Source organism: Giraffa tippelskirchi, chromosome 4 (assembly GCF_054371585.1).
Source record: "Giraffa tippelskirchi isolate mGirTip1 chromosome 4, T2T-mGirTip1v1.2.pri, whole genome shotgun sequence".
Classification (NCBI taxonomy): Eukaryota; Metazoa; Chordata; class Mammalia; order Artiodactyla; family Giraffidae; genus Giraffa; species Giraffa tippelskirchi.
In genome coordinates this window covers 20,012,319-20,033,495 of record NC_137278.1, presented here as the reverse complement: position 1 = coordinate 20,033,495, position 21,177 = coordinate 20,012,319, and the positions used below count along the sequence as shown (strand labels likewise).

At 46.2% G+C, this 21,177-nt stretch overlaps 1 protein-coding gene across 19 annotated transcripts in view; it reads right to left on the bottom strand.

The window, feature by feature from the left end:
* LPIN1 (lipin 1) overlaps positions 1 to 21,177 on the bottom strand; it is a 373,872-nt gene that overhangs the window by 328,773 nt on the left and 23,922 nt on the right. For 11 of the 19 annotated variants that reach the window (XR_014083719.1, XR_014083724.1, XM_081596556.1 and 8 more), the window contains one exon: positions 10,460 to 10,516. The exons of 3 other annotated variants lie outside the window; for them this stretch is intronic. Coding sequence is in view for 9 of the 16 variants with exons in the window: in XM_081596556.1 (XP_081452682.1) it covers positions 10,460 to 10,516 (57 nt within the window). In the remaining 7 variants the exon portion in view is untranslated. Of the gene's footprint in view, positions 1 to 8,517; positions 8,602 to 10,459; positions 10,517 to 21,177 lie in introns of those variants that run through there. 5 more of the 19 variants (XR_014083718.1, XM_081596581.1, XM_081596575.1 and 2 more) reach the window with 1 other exon arrangement.

Sequence of the window (21,177 nt, the reverse complement as noted above, 5' to 3'; positions counted from 1 at the left end):
AGGGGATCCTCCCAACCCAGGAATCGAACCCAGGTCTCCTGCATTGCAGGTAGATTCTTTACTGACTGAACTACAAGGGAAATCTATCAGCTTGCCTACCAGCAATGCCTACCAGCAAATGTTAGACATCAGAGTAGAAGGTAAAACTTGGAAATACTGGTTCACAAACCTGGAAATACTGGTTCACAAACCATTAGCCTTCTCATTCTTCAGGGAAATCCACAGTTAGAACCAGAGGTGATCTTCCAGATGTAACAACCTGCTTACCCCCTCCCACATCGTCTTTGGACGGTGCTTTTGAATCTTGATGGAAAAGTTGCATGTGTTAAGACCAACTCTTAAAGGAAGATAATGCTTCCTTTCATCTCTAGCTCAGAGTAACTTGGGTAGATCTGTGGTTAACCCACTCCAGTATTCCTGCCTGGAGAACTCCATGGACAGAGGAGCCTGGTGGGCTACAGTCCATAGGGTTGCAAAGAGTTGGACACGACTGAGTGACTAACACTGTAGAGTCCTAAAAAGCATGTTCTGCTGTCAAAAGTCTGGGAAGTAGGTTCTGGTAACTGCATGGGGCTTGTACATTGCTCTGTGCACTGGTCACTATGCAACACAACACCTTTGGGTAATCATGTGTAAATCCATCATGTTCTGTCGCATATAAGAGAATGCTGTTTGAAGCAGTATATCTAAACTTTCTACAAATCATTTCAACCAAATACAAGGCTCTTCTGTAGTCTCTCCAGATCTTGTCAACCCAGCCTTACCAAACTTTAGAGGCTAAGAAAATATTAACTTGTTTCTTGTGAGTCTCATATTTAAAGTTTACTCTTTGCTATTGAGACGTGAAGTCAGCACATTCATGGCCATGAGATTCTAGCCTGTGTGCCCTTCTGCGAGCCTCGGGAGAAGAAGACCCCAAAGGCTCGCATTTCCCCCACCCTGGGGTATTCAGCTGCGCAGGTAGATGACTGACAGCCCAAAAGAAAGGAAGTCACTTTCCCTAGTTTTCTCTGCGGGTCACATTTGGTGCCGGCCTCGTGCTTGAGAGCCATAAGGATGGCCTGGAAGGAACGAGCTAGCATGAAAGGCAAGGCCAAACCACTCTCTAAGTATAATGACCAAAGCTGCTTAAATTGCAAAAGAAAACCCAGTGGAGGGAACGGGAGATGGAGAAATAGTGACCTAATGAGAGGACAGGATCATATTTGCCTGTAGATTCCAAACCATCTGAAGGATGGAAGTAGGTGGATCTGCGATCATAATAAAAGGGACCCACGGCGAAAGGTCAGGCCTCTGCAGAGAGGCTCCTCTGCGCCTGGAGCCTGGGGGTTCCCCACTGGACCCCCACTAGGAGCAGGGCTGTGGATACTGATCCAAAGTGAACAACTGGATCTTTTGTGTGACCGGGTTGAGAAATCTGGACTCAGCTTCACGGTCCCATCAGAACAGCCCGCAGAGAAGTGCGGGGTCTGTGCAGAGGTGGGCAGTCAGGTTCAGCATGCTTCCGCCTGATTCTGTGATGCCTGGGTTGAATTAGGTGCTCCACCTCCCTCTGCCCTCCAAAGAGGACGACCTGGTTCTAGCGAAGCTCTCTGTTGGGTGAAACGGAGAAGGTCCCTGAGGCTGCTGCCCTGAGGAGAGAAGGGACAGGGGCATCTCTGCCTAAAGGGACTCTGAGAGTAAGCTGGTTCCAAAAGCTAATTTTGAGTTTTAGATCTCCCCCTGGTCCAGCTCTCAGGCTCCTCAGAGGGAATGTGTCCCCACCCCCGCCACCCCTCCCCCACCCAAGCTCATCACAAAATCTGACCTGGGACTCTGAGATTTTTCCTCCTACAACAGGGAGGAAGTAAGCCCAGTAAAAATATCCCACATGTCTTTCTGGAAACAGAGGTGTCTTAGACAGGGTGTGGTTCTGGGGACCCGGAGATCTAGGTCCTTGTTTATGTTCTGTCACTTACAGGATCCTGCCTAGGTCACCTCAGTCTCCACGATGGAGAAAGAGAGGAAGTGGGGATAGAGGGCCATCTGCTCTAGAGACCTGTCATTTACACGTCTGTGCTGTGACTTCATGGGGACAGACAGCCTCATATCGTCACAACTGTCTGATCCTCCAACACACACAGTTCAGTAACTTATCAGTCTGGGGCCCAAGCCCCCGTTCCAGGGCATCTCCATTCATTTCAGAGGATAATGAGGTAGCTTCAGAAGGAATAACTGTGAATTCTCTTTCATTTTAGAATATTACATCTTCCCCTCACCCCATATTCTCCTCTCCTGTCTCCCTTCCCGGGGGATGTGTAAGCAAAGGCTTGGGCATAACTAACCTAAAGAGAGGAAATTCTGAGCCAAGCAGGGCATACTCAAGACAAAGAATGAGGTGGGAATTTCTTGAATTTCCAGCGGGAGGCAGGGCTGCTCAGACTAGGGTTGATCCAGGCCTCAACACTGCTCAGTTTCAATTCTCTTCCACCATTCCCTGCCCTGTAGCATTGAATATACTACAGTATGGTCTTGCTCTGCTGATACTCAGCTTAGCTGCAGTGTCCTCAGGAGACCCAGAGACAGCTGGATCAGCCAGAGAGCATCTGGATGGGGAGTAGGTCTCTGACAGACAGGCACCTTCTTCTCCAGCATCAGACATCTGACGGCCTGTCTGGGGCCCGGCTTCTTTGCCTTCACCATTTCTCCACACAGTCGAGGCTCAGATGCACTGGATAATTTTCAAGTCCTTGTGCTTGTCCTGTTCCCTCCCCCCACAGGGCCTTTGCACATGCTGCTGCCTCTACATGGAATCCTCTCCCCCCTCTTCACCAGGTTAACCACTGCTCATTCTTTATCCTTAGTTCAAGTATCACTAACCTCCCCAACAATGTCAGTTCTCCCTGTTAGACACTTGCATTGCTCTGCAAATCTTTCATTTAGAGTACTGATAAAGTTTAAATGTTCCATTTGTGTGTGCAATGATTGCAAAATCTCTCCCCCAGCAGACAGACTCTACAGGAGGGAAAAGACCATTTCTGTTTTAAGGATCTAGCACCATTTCTGGTACTTATTCAGTGTTCAATAAATATTTTGGAATGTATGCTTAATTATCATATGGGGTCATAATGCTTGGTTGCAAATATATGTTCATCCTAATGAAAATTTACTAGGCATGCACTGGTATCAAAGATACCAGTGCCCTTATCATGAATGAGGCAGGAGGGAAGTCACAAAAGATACACCCATTTATGCAACTAGCCATTTCTGAGTGCTTATCCTATGTCAGGTACAGTGGGGACGTTAACAGATAAGAGACGCCTCTGACCTTGAAGATCTCACAATAGAATTGATACATAGTGTGTTCCACAAGAGAAGACAAGGACACACAATTCAGAACAGGATGCCCACCGGGTGGAAGAAGGAATTGATAAGAGGGAGAATTGGGAATACACGCTATAAAGCTTAAGCATTCACTGAATAGGAAATGACCCTTCTCGGTAAGATTCTAATTAAATACATTATTGTTGGATCTGATTGTGCTAGTGCCTGGCACTGATCCATCTTGGACAAGAGTTACAGAGCGGGGCTGTCATGATTCAGGCTAAGAAACACAATCAGCTGTAAGAGACCTGCAGAGTATTTCTAGATAGGAACACAGTGAATGTCATCAGACATGTTCAGAACAGCTCCAGTAATGATGCTGGACAAGGAAGAAAATCCTGGGTCAACATGGCAGGTAAAGCAGAAAGAACACAGGCGTTTATTAACCCTTTACTTCCAGATGTTGTTGTTCAGTCACTGAGTCATGTTCTACTCTTTGTGACCCCATGGAGTGCGGCACGCCAGGCTCCTCTGGCCTCCACTATCTCTCAGAGTTTGCTCAAACTGACGTCCACTGAGTTTGTAACGCTACCTAACCATTTTATCCTCTGCCGCCCTCTTCTCCTTTTGCCTTCAATCTTTCCCAGCACCAGAGTCTTTTTCCAGTGAGTTATCTCTTTACATCAGGTGGCCAAAGCATTGGAACTTCAGCTTCAGCAACAGACCTTTCAGTGAATATTCAAGGTTGATTTCCTTTAGGATTCACTGGTTTGTACTTCCAGATACCTCATCTCTTTAGATTTCAAGGAAACTTCAGAACTTAAAATTTCACAACCGTGAAGAGAGGACCATCTTGCATGGAAAAGACGTTTAATCAAATTTGGAATGTGGAAACAAAGGGAAGGGTTGAGTAAAAAAATAAGACAGAGCAAGTTATAACCTGGAATGCCTGCAAAGGAGCTTCAGTGGAGGCAGGGCTACCTGCCCAGGAGAAACTCAAAGGGGCGCCAGAGTCAGAACCACGTGGTCCCCTGGGTAACAGCTCCCTGACTTATTCCAGAGCGAACCCCAGCAATGGGAGCTTCCAGGCAACCTTCCTACCCCATCCATGTTAAAGAAAAACAGTCAACTGCTAATCACCAGGTATTTGAGGAAACTCTGCAATCTGAAAGAAAAAGAACGACAGACGGGGGAAACCTGACTCCAGAAGAAATAAAAAATAATTAAGGGAACAGAAGAGAAATTAATAGGAAGAAATTCCCAAATTTGAAGCTCGGTGAGATCAGGTAGGTTATGTCATACATAAAGCAAAAATAGAAAAATGCTGTGAAAGAGAAAAAAACTAGAGAACAAAAAGGAATCTGTTAAAGGAAATTTTTGATTGCCAAAAATAATCATGAGAAAAATAGAAGGTTAAGTTAATGAAATCTACCAATCATAGACCAAAAAGTTGGACAACAGGGGATGAGGGAGATAGGGGAGGAGAACTTCATTGGTCTGCAGTCACCACTCTTGTTTGTTTTCCATTTTCCTTTAATCTGTTGAAATATCTCATCTGTTGATATTCATTAGCTTACAAGTGTGTTGTCCACCAGGACAATATTGGCTCACGCTCCAAGGTCTGAGCAGAATGAATGGGACACAATCCACTGCTGAGGCTTCAGGATACAAAGGGTTAACCGATCCCCAGAAGCTTCCAGATAGAAAATAATAAGTCATCCAGGAAGGAACAAAAGTCAGACTGGCATAGAGGTAACATTGGTTCTTAGAAGTCAATGAAACAATGCATTCAAAATTCTGTGAAAAATTAATATCAACCTCAAATTCTCATTCCAACCAAACTATCAAACATGAAGCCAAACTAAAAAAGAGATTCAGACACACAAGGACACAAAAACTTCTCTTCTATCCCCCTTTTCTGGGAGATCACATGAAAATGAATTCCAGTTTGTTTTCTTCTAAAGAGTAAACTAAGAAGAAAATAAGGATCTGGGTTAAGGTAGGTGTGATGAGAGCCTCCCTAGATGACAGCTCTAGTGGAGGACTGAGAGCAAGCAGGAAGAGAGGTCTCCTGGAGGGAGAGGTTATCCAAGAAAAAAAGGGCTCCTACACAGAGAGCTTGGAAAAATCAGGGAACATGATACAGGTACTAAAGGCAAGGAATAAATTAAAAGAATTAGAAACTACTAAACAAGAGAAACTTCTTATACAGGCAGCATACTACAGAGCTTAAGAACAAAGTCTCTGGAGCTAGGTGTGGGTCTGAATTCTAACCCTGCCCTTTTTCAGACCTTCAGTGAGTGGCTCAACCTCTCTGTGCTCATTTTTCTCATCTCTCAATTAGAGATAAAAATAAGACCAACTTATAGAACTATTGTAAGGAAGTACATGAGTTAATATTTATAATGCTCTTAGAAAAAAAAAACCCCTATCACTTGTTCCATATAAGATTTGTTAAATAAATAAGAAATAAGTAAGAAAACCAAAGTGCTATATGAAAATCACAGTCACCCAAATAAATTAGTAAATAGATCCCAATTAAAACAAGTTAATGGACTTAAAGAATGTGATAGTTTCCAAGTGACAGATTGAAGTAAAAGCTTATCGGTATGTGTGTAGTGGGGAGGACAGGCAGCGACTGGGAAGCATATATTTTTCCTGCTAACAAGGAAAAAGGCAAACAAAACTTCCAGGAAAAACACACCCCCTGCCTAAGAAAAACTCCATATGTAAGAAAGACAGAGTCTAAACACAGAACAAACTAAACAAGGATAGGATTATACATAAATCGAAGAGTATGAGAAAGGAGAATGCATTTACATACGATGATCTGTGAGAATCAGCTAGATTCTCCTCTCTCAGTAGGTCCATAGGATAAGGTGCAAAGCAGATACAGAAGTGGTCAGGATAGGAACCTGGAACTATGGCTTCAGCTGTGAGCCAGCATTTCTGAGTTGACTTTCTAGAAACTAGGTACATGAAGCACTTTGATAAAATATTTCAAAAATTAAGTTAAATCTAACCAAAGTCACTTCCTCCCCATGCAAAACATGCTGTCCACCCTAACATCCTGTCCTTTGTCAGACCTGAAGACAAGAAAGAAAAACAGTAAGCAAAACACAGCTCCAAGGAACTGTGCCAGGATCATCTAGAATTCTGGGAATTGTTGCTTTTGTTAGGAATGGTGCAATCAAAGCACAGGTTGGCCAAGAGGGAGGCTTCATGTGACGAATTGTACCCTGTTCCTTCGTCCGAGTTAAATGGCTTACGTAGTTTGGGTGGACATTTCATTGCTCAATTCTCCCTCCAGAATTCAGGGCCTATTGCCTTAATGAACCTCTCTTTGTGGGGGGAGGATAGACGTACTGCTGTGTATCTGGGGCGGGGGGAGGTTTCTGCATCTCAATGCCAGATTCTTCAAACTGAGAGCAGGACCCCCTGGGGAAGCCCTCCCGCAGACATTCCTCGAGTTGGTGAAGAATTCATCACCGGCTTCTCTGTACTAAGCAGCCCACATGAAACCATCATGGCACATGTCACAAAGTCTTGTCATTGCGTCATTTCTTATGCCTCTATCTCCTCTGCCGGTTGGTGAGCCCTTCAAGCAAAAGACCAACCACAACACGCTTATCACTATACCTTGTGCTTCGCATATTTATCTATACCATAACTCGGAGACAGAGACAAGGGCAGGGACAGAGACCGACAGGCAGAGACAGAGATCTTGAGTCCTACTATCTGCCCCGTCGTACTTTCCCTTCGTTTTGGGTTTTTCTCATCACTAAGCATTTTTGGCATTTATGAACCTTTCATCTAAGGATAACAACATACCAAAAAATTACCAAAAGCTGTCATAGTAGAGGTTCTGATTGAAAACCCACCTACATGACCTCGCCCACCTCCCCATGCCTCACACACTCCTGGGTGATTCTATCCCCCTTGGAGACTTTGGTGGCACTGTTCTGTTGTTGACCCACAGTTGAGTATATCCAGTCCTGACCTTGCTCTTGGCTCCAGACCGTTCATCCAGCTACCTCCTGCACACCTCCATTTGGGCAGTCCTCCAAGTACTTCAACTCAACTGAGCTAATGATCACTTGCTAAAGGGTCTCCCTGCCTCCAGCCCCACCCCATGTCTGCCCTATAACAGTCTGCAGATCTGACTTAGCACTGTCTGCTTAAGTCTCTTCAGTGCTACCCCTTCCTCCATTACCTTTTCTTGTAGGATAAAGGCCAACTCCTTAGAACGGCAAGTGAGCCCCACCCCTCATCACTGGCACTGCTTTCCCCTCCTCCACTGTCATCTCCCACTCTTTCAATCATATGACCCAGTTCTTACCTCCATGCCTGGCTAACTTAGGCCTCTTTCAAGACCATGCCTAAGACTCACTCTTTCGGAAGCGTTTTCTGAATTGCTTCTAAACTCTCCATCCAACCCAAGCTGAGTTACAAGCCCATCTTCTCCTCTATGGGCTTCCCTGGTGGCCCAGTGATAAAGAATACACCTGCCAATGCTGGAGATGCAGGAGACGCAGGTTTGATCCCTGGGTCAGGAAGACCCCCTGGAGGAGGAAATGGCAACCCACTCCAGTATTCTTGCCTGGAGAATCCCATGGAGAGAGGAAGCCTGTTGGGCTATGGTCCATGAGTTGGCAAAGAGTGGGACATGACTGAGGAACTAAGCGAAAACACACACACACTTCTCTTCTACATGATGCCTGGTGGTAAACAGCGAGCACTCTGTGTTCACAATGGGATGAACTCCCAATGTACAAAAGGAAATAAAGCATAGAGAAGTTAGGGAACTTGCTCAATATCACACGTACTCTAAAAGTGGCAAATGTCACCAAAACTTTGCTCTCCTAAGTCAGTTCTCCTGCATAGACAGTTAAGATTTTCTGTAATTTCACCCTTAAAGCAGAAACTTCACATCCCCTGTCCATGGCTTCTTGTCTTGTTAGTTCATGAGCCCTGTGAAGGTCCAGTAGAAGGCCTGACAGTGAGGCCCACCTGGTGCCTTTCCTTGACCGTCTCTCTTGTAACCATGGCCATTGCCCAGCACCATGGACCAGAGGCTGGGCCTGGAAACCTGGTGGCCATGGGCTCCAGCCCCCAAGTCTGGAGAATGGGATTTGGCCATGGAAAATGGCAGCCTCAGACCACCTCATGATGGCCAGCCCCCAAGGCTGCCCACAGGCGGAGCAGCTCACTTACCAGGACATCCTGCCCCTTCTATCCTCTATGAAGGACAGCTCCCCTCACTCCAGACTCAACTGCCGCTAACTGCCCGCCCCACTCAGGATTCCTGGCCTCTGATGGGGCCCAGTCCCTGCCAATCCACCTGGAAATAGAACCTGTGCTTTTCCCAGCATTCCCAGGGCCAGGTCTTCCTCAAGAGGTCTTCACTCACTTAACTGGAATCTCTGGATTCACGTATGAAGATGCGCTCTGGCTGTCCCTGCACTGGGCCTCCTGGGCCCTCTGCAAATCCTCCTGGTCCACACTCTGACCAGAGTCTCTCCCAGATTGAGCTCTCTGAGAGCAAGACCAAGTGTTACTTTTATTCTATATCCCCAAAACTTAGCACAGGCCACAGTCGAGACAAATGACTATTGAGGCTTTATCACTTCCTCTCTGTGTGTGCATGCTAAGTCTCTTCAGTTGTGTCTGACTCTTTGTGACCTTATGGACTGTAGCCTGCCAGGCTCCTCCAGCCATGGGATTCTCCAGGCAAGAATACTGGAGTGGGTTGCCATGCCCTCTTCCAGGGGAACTTCCCAACACAAGGATCGAACCTGCATCTTTTCTGTCTCATGCATTGGCAGGCAGGTTCTTTACCACTAATGCCACCTGGGAAGCCCACTTCCTCCCTAGAGTATTCCAAAAGCCTTTTCTTGAGCCCCCTCCACCTGCAATGTATTCCCTCAAGTCTCTTCCCCCCAGGAGAGAATCTCAGGTTTAAAATCTACTGGGCAGAGCAAGTTGTAGGAAACTACTGAAACTTAGTCTGGTCCAGGGCAATGTGCAGATGATTTGCAGGTACTGTGAGAAAGGAGCCAGGATGTAGATGGACCACTGCCAGTTATGCTTCAGAAAAATACACCTCCCCTCAAACTACAGAGGCTCAACAAGTCAGACTCATGAGCAGAACGTGGAAGCTGGTGTGGGCATGATGACAAGGGTGGTGCTGGCCCTTGGACTGCTGAACATGGGGACAAGGGAGATCCTGAAAGAGCAGAAAGCAAAGCACTAAGAACAGTCACAGAGACAACCTGAAAGGCAGGGCCAAGGCTTGGGGACCAGGCATGGGGCAGTGACGAAATGGACCAGTGGGTGCAGGAAGAAGAGGCAGAATCTGCAGGAGGGCTCTGAGGGGTTCAGTGGCAGCTGCAAGGGCTTTGATTAATGTGATGGACATCTGACCATCTATCAGGGGCAAATAAATAGCCTGAACGTGATATGAACCTTTTCCTGCTAGCACTAGGGAGCCATCAAATGCTTTTTAATCAGGGAGGTGATAAAATCAGATCTATGATAAGCTCTAGGTCCATCTATGTTGCTGCAAATGTCATTACTTCGTTCTTTTTAATGGCTAAATAATCTTCTGTTGTACATATGTACCACATCTTCTTTATCTATTCCTCTGCCAATGGACATTTAGGTTGCTTCCATGTCTTGGCTATTGTAAATAGTGCTGCAGTGAGCATTGGGGTGCGTGCATCCTATTGGACCCACTCTGCTCAATGTTATGTGGCAGCCTGGATGGGAGGAGGGTTTGAGGGAGAATGCATATATGAGACTGCATGGCTGAGTGGCTTTGTTGTACACTTGAAACTGTCACAGCATTTGTTAATCAGCTATACTCTAATTTAAAACAGAAAGTTAAAAACAAAGCAAAAATCAGATCTATGGCCGAGAGAGGATGGCTCACAGGCAGAAGAGATTAGAAACTAGGCAAAATGTTCTGGGCTTCATCTGGGGCTCATCAAATCTTTAAAAAGGGCTACAGAGCAACTCTGAAAGCTTTGGGGGAATGGTAGACTACTGGTTTGGGGACTGCGTGTATCCATGGCAATAAACCAGTTGGTCAAAGAGTATTTTCTCTCATCTGGAAATGTTAAAGTATCATTAGGACATTCATAGCAGCTCCACTCACATTAATGTTTGAAGACCACACATTTCGAATCCATCCAGGATCTCTCATTATTGGAATCTGGAAAACAAAAACATTAGAAAATAATTCATGGTGATGTTCTGGAATTACTGGTAGCATTTGTACAACCTTGTGAATGTTCTAAAAACTACTGAACCGTATGCTTTAACATGGTAAATTTTATTGTATGTGAATTATGTCTCAGTAAAAAGGGAACCGAGGACTTCCTTGGTGGTCTCATGGCTAAGACTCCATGTTCCCAATGCAGGGGGCCCAGGTTTGATCCCCAGTCAGGGAACTAGATCCCACATGCCACAACTAAGACCTTGCACAGCCAAATAAATATTTTTTAAATAAATAAACAAAAATGAAAAAGGAAATTGAATAATAAGAAGAATGTGGTGAGGTATTTTTTTTCGCATGTGCTCAGTTAGAGGGTGGGGTTTGGTAAGAAAGGACACAACGTGAGATCGTGAATCTCTCTCTCTTTTCTTCTTCATCTTCTTCGTCCTCCCAAAGCACGTGGACCTACTGGGGAAACTTCAGGAGATAAGGCAGTGTGGAACAATGACAGGATGTGGAATCTGAAGACACACTTTCATGGGCTTCCTCTGGTATGTCTTGGCTATATGGTTGCACAGGGCTAGTTCTCTTATCTGTATAATGGACGTAACGATATCCTCAGAATGGACAGGTGCATTGTGAGCATTAACAGAGTCCATTCAGGCAAAGGGGCACAGCCTCATACACAGACGAGCTGTTGAGACTGTTGGTGTGAAATTATCCAAGCAAGTAGGACCCACACCCTCTGCTTTTCCCATGGGGGCCCCAGTTAGAGTTCCCAGCCTAAGGGGCATGTTGAGTGTTCATGGGCTTTAAATTATCCTTTAAGTTGTACTTAAAAACACTTGCATTCTGAACTCAATTGCAGCAGTTCAGAATCAACCACCCTGAAGGTCCTCACTCCTGTTCCCCTCATCCTGTCACCCCCTGCCCTGTCCCCTACCTACTATTCATCTGAGGCATTTAGCTTTTCCGGCTTGCATTGTTGACAGGCTGATCATTAATGGTGTTGCTTCACCTCCTGGTTTATTGAGTGTCTCTCAGGGGCCAAGTACTTTGCTAGGTAGTGGGAACACAGAGACGAGTAAAATATAAATCTCTTCCTTTGAATCATTCATGATCTGTGGACTGTGTTAGTCGCTCAGTTGTGTCCGACTCTTTGCGACCCCACGAACTGTAGCCCGCCAGGGTTCTCTGTCCATGGAATTCTCCAGGCAAGAGCACTGGAGTGGATTGCCATTCCCTTCCCCAGAGGAACTTCCCAACCCAGGGATCGAACCCTGGTCTCCTGCCCCGCAGGCAGGTTCTTTACCATTTGAGCTACAGGTAAGTCTATGATAGCTACAGGGAAGTCTATCATTCATGATCTAGTGGGGGTGAGTGGGCAGGAAGACGTGTAGAAAAGGTTTCCATGGCTGGGGCCACCATTGAGACACAGCTGGGGTCGGGTGTGAGCACAGATTGGGGGGGGGAGCCAACAGTTTGCCTGTGGGATATTTTAGGAAAGCTCCATGCCGTCCACAGAGCTGCTTCTGAAGGGTGAGTGGGGCTCTCAGAGTAGAGAGGAGGGGGAGAGTCCATCCGAAGCAGAGAAGAAGGCGTGTTCAAGGAAACAGAGGCAGCACACATATGTTTGGGGAACAGTCAGGGGCGCTCATGACTGGAGAACATTCCATCGTGTGCAAGCGACATGGAGGGGCCTGGGATGGTCCGTGGTCGGGAGACATGGATAGAGTGGAGCTATTTAGAAAAAATTGTTATGCCCCCCACCTTAAACCAAATTTTTTGCAGAAGCCTGTGTATAAGTAGAGGGGGAATGCTATGGTCATTTCAGGGAAGAGGACTGGAGTCCCCAGTCTTGGCTGCAGAACCCTGGCTTCAGAGAATATGGGGTTTGTTTTGGTTTTTGGGTTTTTGGCCATACCATACAGCATGTGGGACCTTAGTTCCCTCACTAGGGATTGAACCTGTGCCCCGTTGCACTGGAAGTGAGGAGTCCTAACCACTGGACCATTAGGGAAGTCCCCAGACAACACGATTTAAGAACAATCACTGTACACAAGGGGGTTAGCGAGGGGCAGGATGATCAGACCTGTGTTTTACGGGATCGCTCTGACATGTGTATGTTGGAGGCAAAGAAGCACATTTAAAGGGTTTGTGTGTGTGTGTGACTGAGCCACATGGCTTGCAGGATCTTAGGTCCCAGCCAGAGACTGAACCCACGCCCTCAGCAGTGGGGTCTTCCCAGGTGGCTGAGTGGTAAAGAATCTGCCTGCCAATGCAGTACACGCAGGAGATGCGAATTCGATCCCTGGGTCAAGAAGATCCACTGGAGGAGGAAATGGCAACCTGTTCCAGTGTTGTTGCCAGGATGATCCCATGGACAAAAGAGCCTGGTGGGGTACAGTCCATGGGGCTGCAAAGAGTCAGACACGACTGAGCGATAGAGCACGCCTGCATGCCTCGGCAGTGAAAGCTTAGAGTCCTAATCACTGGTCCACCAGGGAATTTCTGAGGTTTTTGGTTTTTTGTTTGTTTGTTTTTTAAGACGATTCTAGCAAAAGGTGGCCAGGGTGTGAAGGCAGGTGGTGACGGGGTGGAGGTTGAAGAGAAAGGGGTGGCTGTGAGTCCTGCCTATGGGAGAGGCCCCCAGACTTGGTGAGAGACTCAGACTGGCCAGGTGAGTGAAGAGGGAGATTCTGTGGATGACAGAAGTTTCTGGCCTGGGTGACCAGGTAGATGACATTATCATTAACTAAATGAGGGAAATTGAAAGGATAAATTTGGAGAGGACTACTTGAGTATTCTGGAACATCTGGAATAAAAAGGACAGAGCTTCCTCTAAGAGAGAAACAGAAGGAGGCAGATGTGAGTTAGGGATTCGACCCAAGTCCAGACCCTGGTTGGGAAAGTAGGGCAAGGTGATTGGTTTCTTCATCTATAAGTTGCTTAATATAGTAACTGTTTCAGTCCTGGTTTCAACCGATCAGTGCATTTGAAACGCTTCTTGAAATCCAGCTACCACCTCCACTTCATCTCCTGTGATTATAGCAAGTGGCAAAAACCATACCCTTTGGATTCAGATGTTCTGTGCCACCCAATTCAGATTCCTCAAGGGCACAAACACAGTCACATGCCCACCAGCGCCAGCTGGGTACAATAGTTGCACTGATTTTACACTCACGAGGTAAGTTAGAAAGGCTGGCAGCAGTTTAAATTCACAGTGCTTGGATTTGATCCCGATTACAAAGAAAGTTTCAAGTCAGATACCAGATATACATATATTTTTACTGCCATGAGAATAATGATTCCAATCCCCCAAGAGTTTGGTTTGATTTCAAAGATTAAATATAAATACAAAAATACCAAAAAATGGTGAACCCTGAGCCACCAGGGAATCCTATTTCAACAATAGTTTCTCTCAAAGCTAAGAAGAAAATTATCTCACTCCACCCCCACAGCTATCTGTTGTCATTCAAAATTCTAACACAAAGTTTGAAGCCCAACTTATGGACCCTGGGCACCAAGCAGTTAGCAACCGTGGAAGAAGACAGAAATGAACTTGGGTTTGAACCCCCATTCTCTCACTAAGAACTGTATGGCCTTTAGGGAGGAATTTAACCTTCCTAAGCCCCAGTCTTCTCATCGGTAAAAAGAAGCGAACAATAAGAGAACAATAAAATAGTTCTGCAGCTGATGTAAGAATGAAAAGAGATAATATTGTATAAAACCGTAATGCACAAAAGTTAGCTGCTAATCCTGGATGATGACCATAACGTGGGAGACTCGATGTCAGGAGCAGGCGAACGTCTTCTGAACAGCTGGTTTGCTTTCCCCTTATTCACACCATGAAGTGTGTCATGGCTCAGGTCCTTCCTTAGGGGGCCAGAGCCACACTTCCACTTCCACTGTTCTCCTTGTAAATGAGCGAAACTCTATCACATTCACATTTGTGTTAGCCTCATTCTTGGCTCTATTTTTTTTTCCTCTACCTCCTTTTTCCTTTTCTTCCTTGCTTAATTTAAATGTATGTAACCATTATGGACTGACTGTTCATGTTCACTCTGACCCTGCTTAAAATTCAAGTTCGAAGCCCTAATCCCTAGTAGGATGCTTTGTGGAGGGAGGATTTGACAGGTAATAAGGTAATAAGGGTGGAGCCCTCACAATGTGATTAGTGCCCGTAAGAAGAGACAGGAGAGAACTCTCTCTGCCCTGTAAGGGTACCTCAGGAAGGTTGCCATCTACGAACCAGGGGCAGGGCTCCCACTGAAGCAAACTCTGCTGGCACCCAAACCCTGGACTTCAGCCTCCAGAACTATGAGACTTAAACTTCTGTTGTTTAAGCCACAGAAACATCTGTGGTATTTTTGCTATAACAGCCTGAACTGATCAAGACAGAAATTCTGTTATGTTTTGAACCATCTTTTGTCCTTTGATATATACAGTAATAGATACAAATAGACAGGTAGATAGTTAGATAGATATAGAACATGGGAAAACAGTTTGGAGAATGGACATTGTAAATGTAGGCAGAATAATAGATAGGAGATAGACACATTTCCACTCTCTTCCTTTAGGCTGTGTTGATTTGCTGTTCACTTGACTACATTAATCATTATATAGTAGAGAGCACCTGAAATAGAAACCAAAGGGCAGAATTACACTAAGTGAGTTCCAAGGGCTCTTTACCTCCAAAATTCTATAAGCTTAAATGCACGTGTCCGCCTACCTCATGATTCCAATGCCATGACTCCTGTCTTCCACAGCTCAGCCTCCTCTGTCAGCATGACTCAAAATAAGGGAAGAGGGTAAGGAAGGGTTTGCCCTGGTGGTAGGAGATGGGTGAAGAGGAGGACACTATAGGCGGGGCTGGAAAGGGACGCAGTCAGGCTCTAACCTGGGTCCCCCAGTGTAGAAATGGAAAGAAGATCTATAGTCAAGAGAACTGGATCTAAGCCCTGGTTATAATACTTAACTAATGCTTTGTCCTAGGTAGGTCACTTCGTGTCTCAGAAATTCAGTTTCTTCAACCACAACACAAGATTAGTAACACTTCCTCCATCTTCAAAGCTCCCGAGAGAAGGTCAGGTGCCTCTGAGATTCCATGTCTCTGACCCATTCTCTGAGTTCATGTGATTACACCAGGCGCACCCGGATAATCCAGGATAATCTCCCTATTTTAAGGTCAGTGATGAGTAATCTTAATTCCATCTGCAACCTTAATTCTTTTCTGCCATGTAATTAACATATTCACAGTTTCTGAGGATCAGAACATGGACACCTTTGGGGGAAGGGTCACTATTCTGCCTCCTAATGGGACTGCCCCCATTTCCTCTTGCCACTCTATAGTTCATTTCTGTGCTGTAGCCAAGGGGAGCTTCTTGAAACCCAATCTGGTCATTTAACCTCCATAAGTCAAATCATTCAAGTCAATATATAAAAGGTATCAAGTGGCAAAGAATCTGCCTGCCAATGCAGGAGACCCAGGCAAGAGACTCGGGTTCAGTCCCTGGGTTGAGAAGATCCCCTGGGGAAGGAAATGGCAACTCACTCCAGCATTCTTGCCCAGGAAAGAAAGAGGAGCCTGGTGGGCTACAGTCCATGGGGTTGCAAAAGAATCGGACACGAATGAACACATACAATTTTTAAACTCTTTCTTAACATGATGAATGAAGTTTCTACCCACCTGTCCAGTCTCACCTCCCACCTGCACCCTTCGATCTCTGACCCACTCACACTGGGCTTTTCCGTCTCTCCTATTCAATAGATTCCATCCAGCCATAGGGCCTGGGCATATGCTGTTTCCTCTGCCCAAGACACATTTCAACTGGTGAGCCACTACAGATCCCCCAGACCACACCAAGTGTCATCTCAGAGAAATTGTTCCTGGCCTCCTTAACAGCGGTTCCATCCTGACTGCACTCCCTGATCACTCACCCTCTGACGGCACCCTCATCTTTCCTTTCCAGCACTTCACACGGTTGGCAAAGTTACAACTGTTGGTGTCATTCTCCAGCTCAAGACATCCATCAGGGACAGTACCTGTGGTTCTCACCACGGCATCCCCTGAAAGGTGGTCAATAGACACGTGTTGAATGCAACAGTAGAATTGTCACTTTTTCAATATACAGAGGAGGACACTGGAGCTCAGAAGGAACGTGGCCAAGGTCACACAACTAGCAAGCGGGGGTCGCTGAGCTGGGATTTGACCTGAGAGCTCCAACATCACTCCATTTGCACTGCAGACAACTGATACGGGAGTGGGGCTGCGGATGGTTTGATTTTCGTGATCTTAAGGGAAGATGAAGGTGGTGCTGGTCCTGCAACTGCTTGAGATGTAACTTCCAGGACAGAACCCTCCACTGAAAGGAGTGACCCAGCACAGACTCTTATCTTAGCCTCCTAAGGTAAGAGTGCACAGCCCTCACAGCTCCCACTGTTTCAGGCCCAGATGTAATCCCAGTGGTGTGCTTAATAGGGGAAGCGCGTGTGTGCATGTGTGTGTGACTGATTCCAGATGGCCTCAAATTCTTTGCTGCCATTGACAGGTGAAGTCTAGCAGCCCTCCCCTTGAATCTGAGTGAGACTTCTTATTCATTCCATGTGATAATTCTTGTTATTTTTGTTTGTAATGTTTCAGATTGCAAGGCCATACGTAATATAGTATATGTAAAATACTCTTTGTCTATTATTTACTACTGGTATTTTGATTTGTACAGTCATAATTTGTTTCAACGATTTCATTTTAACATCCTCCACTGATGTATATTAATAATATAAGTTCAGATTTAAAGAATGATGGGAAAATGGTGTATGGAATACTTTCTCAAGTATTGGGAGTTCAGTATGTTTTGAAAACAGCAATTTACTAATTCAATGGACATGAATTTGAGCAAACTCCAGGAAATAGTGAAGGACAGGGAAGCCTGGCCTGCTGCAGTCCAAGGGGTTGCGAAGAGTCGGACACAACTTAGTGACTAAATAACAACAAAATTTAACTTTTTGGGTGTAAGGAAATGGGTTTTATCAAAGTCTATTGTGGGCAATGTTAATACTGGCATTATTACCTGGTAATACCAGCACAGAGCATTAACTCCACACCTTATTAACAGTGAGGTGAGTATGTTTAAGAAAAATTTTAAAAAAAACATCTGAGCAAGCCTGACAGACTTGCTTGTTCAATGATGTGGAGGACAAGTGACATCCTTCAACTCCCGAGGTCGTAAGAAACCTTCCAGCACCCCCTCCACATTTTGTAATGCTCTTTGTGGGAGATGCCAGCTACGACGTAAGAGGCGTGACTACCCTGAGATGTCCTATCCGAGAGGCCCTGTAGGCCCTTCTGGCCACAGTCCCAGCTTGGCCCCACCTTCTAGACACCCCCACCGAGCCACCAGACACATGAGAGAAGCCAGCATGGTCTTCCCAGACCAGCCTGTCCAGCAGTCAATTTCACCGAGTTATCATGTGAGGAGGTGAAGCATCACCCAGCCAAGTCTAGCCCGAATCCTGACCCACGAAATCACAAGCTATATTGAGACAGTCGTTGGATGAAGGCACTACATTGTAAAGCATTGGAGAGATAAATAGCCAGGACAGAGGATGTGTGTCAGGGAGAGGGGTCTGGGTTGTGTTTCCCTGTTTGTTTATATACAAAACTACATCCTCACATCATTTTCTGGTGGACAGTGATCGTGCTTATTTCTGCAAACATGTCTATGTTTTGCTTGTATCCCTTGGACTGCAAGGAGATCCAACCAGTCCACCCTAAAGGAAATCAGTCCTGGATATTCATTGGAAGGACTGATGATGAAGCTGAAACTCCAATACTTTGGCCACCTGATGTGAAGAGCTGACTCATTGGAAAAGACCCTGATGTTGGGAGAGATTGAAGACGGGAGAAGAAGGGGATGACCGAGATGGTTGGATGGCATCACCGACTCAGTGGACATGACTTTGGATAAACTCTAGGATTTGGGGATGGACAGGGAGGCTTGGAATGCTGCAGTCCATGGGGTCGCAAAGAGTCGGACACGACTGAGTGACTGAACTGAATTGAGCCCAGTTTGTGTGTTTACCTGTGTGTCTTCTTATTTTCTGTGTGTCTGCATGTGTATTTGTGGCAAAATGATGAGGATAACTCTCCCGTGTGGAATCCAGTCCCAGTGCATACACGCCTCCTTGCCTATTTTTGAGAAGGGCCCACACAGACCTATCGACATACACACGTGTGTGTCTATACAAGGATAAGGTTTGATGGGGAAGAAGGACATAACCTCTAATTAGCTGGTTCTAATGGGGAATTCATTCAATACAGGCAATTATGAAGCACCCACTGTTTGCCACGCACTGTGCGAGGAGCCAGGGATCCAGAGAAAAGTAAGACTTGGTACAAAGCCTGGGACAACGCCAGGAGTCTAGGGACCTGGAGAGGATCAGGCCAAGCTGAGAGCTCAGGGCTCTCAGGGAAGTGACTCTGGGCTCCTGGGGCACCTGAAGCCCAGTAAGAGTGCTCAATCCAAGCCCATGAGAGGGCAGCTCAGAGCCGAGCCACCCCCATGCCACCCTGCACACATGACAGTCTTCCCCAATGACTTCTCCTGCGTTGGTAGGAGTGAAAAGTGTAAGTTGTTTAATCGTGTCCGACTCTCTGCTAACCCGTGGACTGTAGCCAGCCAGGCTCCTCTGTCTGAGGAATTCTCCAGACAAGAATACTGGAGTGGGTTGCCATTCCCTTCTCCAGGGGATCTTCCCAACCCAGAGACAGAACCTGGGTCTCCTGCATTGCAGGCAGATACTTTACTGTCTGAGCCACCAGGGAAGCCCATGCAAAAACCAGTTCTGAGGTGGGGCAGATGAATCTGGAAACATCAGATAAAACAGAGATAAATATTTATTCCAGCATAGCTTCTTAGCACCCTTACTACCTCATTGAATGCTGTCAGTCTCCTAAAGGGAATATAAAATGCAGCATTTCCCCAAACCACACAAACTTGAAATCCTTTTTCACTGAGTAGATGATGATACCTGTGTTCAGTAACTCATTCAGGGGACATCCTGGGGCAGAAATAACAGGTGTGGTCTCCAACCCCAGGGGCCAGTCAACCACATTTCCCATCTCCACCGTCCCCCCGGGGAAGGCAAGGCAGCAATTCAAGTCTGAATGGGGTGACTAGTGGAAGCAGCCACAGGAAGGCTGGGACAGAGGGAGTGAAGTGAAAGTCGCTCAGTCATGTCCGACTCTTTGCGACCCATGGACTGTACAGTCCATGGAATTCTCCACGCCAGAATACTGGAATGGGTAGCCTTTCCCTTCTCCAGGGGATCTTCCCAACCCAAGGATCGAACCCAGGTCTCCCACATTGCAGGCGGATTCTTTACCAGCTGAGCCACGAGGGAAGCCCGGGATGGAGGGAGGGAGGGTGGTAAAAATGAGTGAAAACAGGAGAACTCGTCTGTCTGTGCTATGGCGACGAGGTACAAGACTGAACCAGGGAGATTATACAAAATAGTTGAGAGACAGTTTTAGTATGGCCACTGCCCAAACCAAAGAGATACCCAACCAACCAGAAGGGACACGTCAGCCTTGGATACACCGATTAGCATTTCAAGTAGTTTTGTACAGGGTGACTAAAACAGATTCTAGAATCCCACCAGCTCAAATCCTAGATCCATCACAGACTATCTGTGTGACCTTGATCTAGTCCCTTAACTTTTCTGTGCTTCAACTTTTTCACCTGTAATATGGGGATAAAACTACATTGTTATGATGAGGATTGAATGTAAATGAACTTAAAGCACTTAGCTCCAAAACAGCTTCATAGCACACATTCAATAAATGTCATATTATTATGATGGTGACCAGTACGTGTAATTTAATGACGGAATTAAGCTCCGGTGAAGCTCCTCACTGGTGCTGAGAGTCCACTGTGTATGTCTCCCTGCCAGGGGCTGTGAACAAGCTTGAGCACTGTTGCTGTTGCTGCTGCTGTTGCTAAGTCACTTCAGTCGTGTCCGACTCTGTGCGACCGCATAGACGGCAGCCCACCAGGTTCCTCTGTCCACAGGATTCTCTAGGCAAGAATACTGGAGTGGGTTGCCATTTCCTTCTCCAGAAGAGCGCTGTTGCAGTTCAGAGCAGAGAAACCGGCAAGCACAAGATTAGTCACGTCTGGTCACTAATTATTTCCTACCTGCCCTGCCCTGTCTAGGTACTGAGTTCATCATTAGGACAATTGCAAAGGTGACTAAGCCTTGATTGCTTGAGTGATTCAGAGATTAGAGTGGAATCATAGCTCTCACCTCCTGCGTGTCCCGTGCTGTACCAGGTGCTTCCTACATTCAAATTCTCATCATTCCTCTCTAAGTGTTGTGGGTATCACCATCCTGGTTTTTATTGGAAAAGCCAAGTTTCAGAGAGGTTGAGTGATTTTTCCAAGGCCACACAGCCGACAGGCTCTTTCTACCCTAGACCATTCTGTCTGACTGACCCGCTACCTACTCACCCTCCATGTGTTTTGTGCTGCCTGACCCAGCTGCCGTCAATCATTTCCACGTCAGCATTTCCCTAGCACCTTGTTCTTAACACCACACCTCTCCACTTGCCTTGCCTGCCTGTCCCCCACTGGACTGGGAGCTCCCTAAGACCAGCCACC